The sequence below is a fragment of the Parasteatoda tepidariorum genome, chromosome 9 (assembly GCF_043381705.1).
Source record: "Parasteatoda tepidariorum isolate YZ-2023 chromosome 9, CAS_Ptep_4.0, whole genome shotgun sequence".
Taxonomy (NCBI): Eukaryota; Metazoa; Arthropoda; class Arachnida; order Araneae; family Theridiidae; genus Parasteatoda; species Parasteatoda tepidariorum.
Window position 1 is genome coordinate 20,649,517 of NC_092212.1, and position 8,369 is coordinate 20,657,885.

Consider the following 8,369-nt stretch of genomic DNA (forward strand, 5'->3'; position numbering starts at 1 on the left):
TTTATTTATTTATTTATTTATTTAATTTTACGGTTTTAAAAACGGATAAGTACTAACATTTATTTCGTAAAAATTTATAAAACCAAATAATAAAAAACGAAAATGAAGAAAAAGAGCATTGAAACAAAAACATTGATTTTAGTTTGATTAGAATTTAAGCTAAGCCATGTCATAATTAGCACAAAATTGGGCTTTTCTGAAAATTTGCGCACACAATTATAAATTTATGAGTCATTATCAGAAAGTATATATAACTAAATTAAATAATGAATTAAAGGATCTCATCCCAGAATGAAGTTGTATAAAGCCTCATTTATGGTAATTGTAAAAGCATGTTTATATAAAAAATAATTTATACTTAAATTAGTTATTGGTTTTTTCTTTTGTGTATGCTTTTAATTTGTTTAAGTTTCCGTTTATTAGATATTGTTTTAAATTTCATACTTATGACAGATCGCTCACTTAATATTTCAATCTTCAGTTCTTCGTTGCCAACTGGAAAAGAAATTTTATTCGTTTTTAACAATGAAAGAGAGAAGGATCGAGTGTGGACATGGGTCTTGAGTAGACAAATAGAATATTTTTGTTCTTTAACACTCAAAAATTTCCTGTTACTGCGTTACACTTACCTATGTAGTTACAAAATTGCGAAACACTAGATTGTTTAGTAGAAAATTAAAAAACAAGGTTTTTATGGTGGAAAAGTAAATATTGAACTTGCAAGATTGTTAACTTTAATTACAATTCAAAACTATTTATATTCATTGTTTTAACAGGAGATATATATTATGAATGAATATGCTTAGTTGCATTCGATTTGCCTTTCTACCGACAGAAATGAGTTTAAAGGAATAGCCATAGTTTTTCTTACAGTTGTATTTTCTTTGCAAAGTAACTTATGGCAGTGCACTGTTAGAAATTTCTCAGAAAAAACTGTTAAATAATAATTTATTTAGATGTTAATTTACCATATTCAAACAAAGCAGTCAAATGATCGTAAATAACATGGTATTGAAGTTTTTAACTGTTAGAAAAACCGTTTATTGACTAATTCACCATATACGGTTAAAAATCCAGAATTTTATCGCTCAAACTAGGCCCACCCAATGAAACAACTTAGTTCCTTATAGCTGCGTATATATTATATCCGAAAGGACTAATCTGTCAATCTCACAACCGACAGAACGGAGATTTGGGTCCCAACGTTGACACCACAATATTTCCTCCATTCCCTTTAACACATGAAGAGTGTTCTGCACTTCCCAATTTGTGACCCTAAACTATTAAAATACGATAATTTCATTCCCTCATATATGGCTGCATCATCTTAGCTCAAAAAAGTATAGTATTTCTAATTTCTTACGATTAGTGAAACAACGAGATAAACAAACCACAATTTAAGCACAACCTAACTCCAATGCTCATAAAAATAAAGAACGTCTAGCTCCAATATCCAGTTAAATTTCTTTTTTACAGCTTTGAAACTATACTGATTGTAAGTTGTTAAGCAAAAACCGTAGAGTTTTTAATTCATGGTTTTATAACCATGTTACTTGTAAACGGTTTCAAAACAGTAAAAGTAAAAAGTGTTCTTTACTGTAAACTTTATGGTTATTTTGATTGGCAGACTGCTGCTAGTTATTTTATCGTAATTTTAGAATGAAAGCTCTAACAGTGTGTTCACAAATTTATTAAATGATCGAACTTAGATGTATTTTCACTATTCGCGATCGCAACGAACTATAGGGGGCGTTGTTGTATGAGACGCATACCTGCGATTTCTATATGAACCGTCATACAGTTACTCTGNTATTAAATACACCTTGTGCGCCACCTAGGTTACCAAATCTAGAACCCGACACTCGAAATTTTGGTTCTGTTACAATCGTACCCTGTTACAATTGACCCCATTCTCCCCTACTCAAAACTTATATAATTTAGAAATTTGAAATTACTGTGGTGTGTAGAAAGGTAATCGAGAACTACGTAGAAATAACGAAAAATTAACATTCGATAATTTGTTCGAAAATTATTAGCTGTTTAACTAGTAGGAAAAAATACCATGCGGGCCGCTCTACAGGTCGCAAAAATGCAACTACAGAATTAAAATTTGGCATGCTGTTTTTTTATTCTTTTGAAATTTTAATTCATTTGAAAGTTATAATAATATTAAGTGTTTTTTTACGTTACATTTAGCTTTGCTGCTCGAAACCTATGAGACATAGAAATTTGAAATTACGAAGATAAGTAGAAAAATGTACAAGGAGTTCGATGGAATAAAAAAAATTGTGATTCGGTTATTCGTTCGAGAATAATAACTGTTAAACTTGTAGTTCGCTGAATCTTGGTCTACTGATTGCTGATATGCAACTAGAGTTTTCGCTGATTCGGTGCGCTTATAGGAACATTTTTATCCATTGGTAAAATGGATCTTGCTTTGGGTTCTATGGCGTATGCACTTTATTTTGACGTCATCACACTTTTCAACTGTGTTCAGGAGTAATAGTAAACAGTGCATTTTCATTGAATGCGTTGCTATGGCGACAGCTGCTGCTTGATATTTTTCTTAGAATTATTTTATTTTACTTTCACCAGCAGTCATACTTAATGTATTTACATAATAATAATTTAAAGTATTTTTATATTCTTTTTATTATTAACTTATCTTGAAACGCGTATCTTGAAACGCGATCTTGAAACGCGTATATATTCAGGATTTGAAACTAATCCGAAGATGAACATCAATTGAGACAGTTTTTGCAACCCATAATTTGAAATGTTGCGTCGTTTATCGTAGTCAAACTAGAAAATGTTGCGTCGTTTATCGCAGTCAAACTAGAAAATGTTGCGTCGTTTATCGAAGTCAAACTAGAAAAAAAAAAAGCATTTGACCAATGGGTAACCAGTGATTGTAATAAAGCCATCATGATTATTTTATTATTTTTATTATTTTAGCGATAGTTTTTTTTTCTTCATATTTTCCATTTATTCCATAACTATTACAAGTTTAAGTGTTTTTTCGTGATCTTTTTCAGATTGTTTCGCTTTCAATATTGACAGTTTATCTGTTGATGTAAAAAGCACATTTTTCCATTGGCGAGATCTTTATTTTATATAAGCTCGCGCTCGAGAAAAGGACGAAGCAAAAGAGAGGGAGATTGTATGTTGTCGGACATGAATCTTAACATTCATAGTTAAATTTTTGAAAATAAAGATAAAAAACTTAACAATAATAATCGTCAAACAGGACCAAAATCTTTTCCAATTTGAATTCTTGTAATTCCCTTCAACAAGTGGAATTACTTCTCATTTAATTCTTCTTATTGAATTTCGCAATCTGTATTCCTTGGGTAATTTTTTCTCCAAGTGCTTTTCCAATCTAGGCAATCTTTCATTACGATAAACAAAATGATCTTACATGAAGCTAAAATAATTGTATATTTTGTTATTGTTTGTGTAATTGTTTCTTTTTGTTTTGTTACGCCTATCGTATAAATGTTCTGTGATTTTGTTGAAAATTTTAATGTTTAAGAAGAAATAAACAAGCATGAATCAGATTAACCGAGGGAGGTTTTCGTGGTTCGCAAAGGTGGGATAGTTCCATCAAAAATTCACTTCCATCTTCTCTCAATACTTGATCCAGGAACTTCCTTGTCCTCTGGAAAGAGTTCAAAATTGCTGGACTATAGAGTTGAACATAGGTTGACGTAAATTCAAAATTGGGTCAGCTGTTCAATGACGGCGGTAATAAAATAAACGACAGTAAGAAAAGTTAGGTTATATTATTTATAAACATTAAACTGATGTAAGATTTCCGAATATTCTGTGTTAATTTAAGAAGAATGCTGTGAGAGTTTCTGATTAGTAAGATGGAGCCGAGCAAAGATTTAAAGCAATTGTGCTGTTTCTCTTATTCAGAAATCAGAACAAATTCTCCTAAAATGTACTAAAACTTCCCAACCAAATCTATTACAGCACTTTTTAAAAAAAAAATATTATTTTTTAGATGATATTATAAGCGATGCTGTTTCATATTTGTTTGATAAACTATAGTTCGTTCACCAGGAGTTGACACTTGGCTCCACCTCCTCGGACGCTGAGTTCATTTCAGCACGAGAGTAAGAGGAGAAATATTTCCGCGCTTGAAATTGAGACAACCCTTAATGCGTGCCGAACGCAAACAGTGAATTCTACTATATCTTTCGTTACTCTAGCTAATTAAATATATTTTAAATTTAAAAACTACTATTTTCTCAGCAAAATGTCTCGAAAAGGACAAACTATTCACTCAAAAGAGAGAAATGTCAAATTTGTGAAATATTTAATGTTAAGAAAATGCACATTAAGATTGCGAAATAAATATTTTTGTCATACGACAGCCATATAGCAACCTTGTTCAAGATTGTTCGCGTCCTTCTCTCAAAAATAGCGAAATAGTATAGTCGGATATCACGTGATGTTAGTGGAGTCAAGTGCCAACTCCTGGCGAACGAACTATATCCATGATAATCGATCAGCGTTACAATACAATTTCCCCTTTTATATACAGTGATGGAACGTGCACCTAAAAAAGCAAAAATCAATTAACATTTAATTCAATATAATTCAGTTCTCCAATCGTAAAAACTACCATAAAACAACATTAACAATGCATGTTTAAAATAGATTTTTAGACCTAACTGTAATTTTACACTTAATAGTAAACTGAAAGACATAAGTTATGATATTTTGCTTATTTCTTTTGATTAATTTTTGCTCTCTTGAGAATATTTTGCTTTTTGAGTAATTTAACATTTTTAGGCCCATGTTACGTCACTAAGAAATACGAAACTGCGGCGGAGAGTGATATATATATATAATGTTCCGTAAGCGAGAAGTCTGACTCGTTGTCAGTCGTAAACGTATCACGAAACTGAGAGGCCGCGGTGGCCGTGAGTAAGTAATCGTTCCAAAGCAGCACGAACCTTGATGTTGTAGAGCCAAGCCATTTGTATGTAGAATCCACGCTGTAACCACCATGGAAAAGGGTATACAACCTAGTCCAGGGAGAGTTAGGAAGCTTTATATATATATAGGCCACCGCAATGATCGATCATACCATACATTCAGTTTCTCAAAAGTTTNATATATAATGCCTGCCACATAAATTGTTTGCTACACCGATCGTTAAAATAGATGTTTAAATTGTTAGAAACAGAGCCGCAATGGCTCAGTGGTTAAGGCATTGAAATGTCATTGTGAAGAACTGGGGTTCGTTTCTCAATGGCGGTATAAAGCCCACCTCGCTGCAGAGCGATGGGTACCAGCTTGTCTGGCAAGTAAATACGGTCTGTGTGCAATGCTGACCACATTGTCTCAATCATGCCGTTGGTCATGAAATTGTGGAATTTTAACCTTCATGACGAACTGGCCCACTCGGGCTGTTCTTTTACTTATATTGTTAGAAATATGTAAGTGAACTTTAAGCAAATAAAACATAAGTATAAATAAATTTAATTTGTTATAGTTGTGTTTATAAAAAATATTCATTTCTTTTAAACGCAGTTATTTTTCTTTACACAAATATATTTCTTTACATAGTCCGAAAACCAAACTTTTCAAAGAGTAATTCACATATCCATACAATGAATGAAACCGAAAGTCCAATACCTAAGACAATAAATGCTTCTGACAATTTCCAAAAAGTCAAAGTCATTATATCATTATCATTTCTGTTAACAGAAGACTGCTGTTTAAGCTGTAAACGGAAGGAAAAGTCACCCATTATTTTGTTATAAATTCCTGCCGCAAATAAACGTTGAACAAACATATCAAGTTCACTCTTACAGCAAAAGTTCTTGTTAGCAAATATAGCAACATACATAAATCCAAAACTCTCTTTTGAAAATAAAAGTTGAGGCCCCCAACGTGATTTAACGTAATAATCTGGCGTTACGAAAGCGTCACCGTCATCAAAAAGAACCTTTCTGGTCATAGCATCGTTAGCAGCGACTTCCCAGGCATTAGCTTTAGCTGTTTCACCAATATATCGAACTGAATCAATATTGCTACTTAATAGGTACTGCACAATAAATGAACCTTTCGTGGCGAAAGCTTTGATGGCTCCGTTTTCAACTGCCTTCGCCAACTGCGAAATCGTCTCTAATCCAGGCTGTTTTGGTGGAACAGTCAAAACGGACAAAATAACAGAGTTGTAGCCCATGGAAAGTATAGTAGATCCGGCAATAAACGAAAAAATAAGAAGCCTGCCACCGTAGTCGGAAACTTTTGAGTAATCCGGTGACTGGTGCAGAACAAGTTGCACGACATTGAAGACATTATCCTGCCATGGATATCTGTATTTAAGAAGAAACCGGCAGAGAACAGGCATTAAAATATAAACAGCCAAGACGATAAACCACAGTTTAGGATCGAAAGGATAAAGGAATGACATTTTTGTAGAAGTTACACTCGGTAGCCTGGTAACAAACACAATATTTTGAAAATCGTATGGAAAAGAAGGCCATCCAACTTGGGCTCTTTCATACGTGATGGTTATTCTGGATAAAGCTAAATCAGCTTCATTTCGTTGCAGCATGCCCATAGCTCCGGTCCAGTTGCCATTCCCTAATTCCGATCCCCATTGCTCGTCTTCAGGAATAACGACTTGTAGTTTGCAATTCAAAGCTCGAGATAAAAGGGGCAGAACTTTGCTTTCATATCCACCTATTTCTAAAATAGTTCCATTGGCATCTCGTTTAGCGTCAAAAATATTAAACTTCGGAATAACAGCTATTTTGATATCTTTCACAGAAGACATTTTTTCAAAAAATAGCTCTTTCAGTATTCAAACTTATTTACGATTTTTATCTCGCAAAAAAATAGCTTTTTAAAGATATTCAAATAAACAAAACACTTTTACACCGACGCATTTTTGCATGGAAACCCCATCAATCAAAGTAATGTCCAAGTATTTACAAATAAGAAAATTTGCAAAACGAATATGGATAAAGAGGGGATTGCGTATTTACATTGGATTTGTTTGTTATATAATAAGTAATAGTTGGACAGTGATTAAAGTAATAGTAAATAAATTTTAATTGCTATCATCTCGTGAATTTCGTACGCAATATTTTGAAAATGAGTAATCGTAACAAGATCATTAAACATGCAGTTAGCGTAATTAACTTAATGGACTTTTCGAAACAAAATTTCGGTAAATAATCTTTTCAGCTCCTACTGCTGATTTTCGTTTTTAAAAAAAAAGTTAACTTTGCTTCATGCGTTCTGTAAATATTTACGCTTTTATTGTAAATATATTCCTTTAGAAACAAATGCACTCACTAAAATAGCAAACTTTATAAAACAAGCAATAATATGGCATAAGTAAAGCGTCGTGCCTCATCAAAAAGTTTTCTAAATTAACATTACATTGTATCGCTTAGTTAAATCTAATAGGTTTTCTATGACGTATATTAAGCATTAGTTTACTGTTAAAAAATATTCAGACTTTCCTGTTAATGGATGCTTTTATTCTATAACCGTCGTTGAACAGCCTACTCAGTTTTTTGGGGTTTACGACTCCAAATGTTCAACTCCGTAGCCGTGTAATTTTGAATCCAATTCAGAACAAAAAGCAACTCATAGAGAAGTCAAGGCGACTCAAGTATTACGAGAAATTTGCCTTTGAGGAGGACATTTTGAGGGAACTAATCCGCATTCACGTTACGTGGAATGGAAAAACACGAAAACCTCCCACGGTCAGTTTGATGGTAATCGGACTCTAACCCATGATCCGTCTACCTCTGAGAATATTTCACGCCAGCACTGTGGTCTGCGCAAGCAGGATGCGGAAATTATCGACCAGACATCGCTAGGATTCGAACCCGGTTAACCTAATTGAAAGGCGAACGCTCTATCCCCTGAACCGTCACGGCTCTTAGTGGATTATTGACCGTGTAAAGCTAAGCACAGATGGCGCTAGGTGCTAAAATTCATCGCAAGACTTTCGAGTTATTACCTCTGATTTATTTTTACGCCCAAGCTTGAAAACACGCACCATTGAAATACTTACAATATAACAGGATTTTTCAATTTAATTTTAACTAAACCAATAACAAATGAATTCGAAAGACCCCGCAAGCATACTATGATTATATTTTTAAAAAATAGCAAACGGCGATATTTCACGCAATTATAGCCAAATAAGGAATAAGACTCAAAACATGGCAATTTTACACTTTATTTCTGTTAATATTAATTTTCTTAAATTTGTTTTAGGATGACGACCTTGTAGAATTAATAAATTACAAACAACTCTTATGAATGGTAAAATTACGTGCAAATGTAAGCACAAATCACATTAATAAAACTTTCTAGAACATTAAGCC

The 8,369-nt window shown here is 33.1% G+C and overlaps 1 protein-coding gene across 1 annotated transcript; it reads right to left on the reverse strand.

Annotated features, from left to right (window-relative positions):
* Positions 1 to 5,559: 5,559 nt before the first annotated feature.
* On the reverse strand, positions 5,560 to 6,991 carry LOC107445235 (glutamate [NMDA] receptor subunit 1-like). Its single transcript, XM_016059583.3, has one exon. The coding sequence runs from the start codon at positions 6,797 to 6,799 to the stop codon at positions 5,573 to 5,575; it is 1,227 nt and encodes a 408-aa protein (XP_015915069.2). The 5' UTR covers positions 6,800 to 6,991; the 3' UTR covers positions 5,560 to 5,572.
* Between the last annotated feature and the right edge of the window lie 1,378 nt (positions 6,992 to 8,369).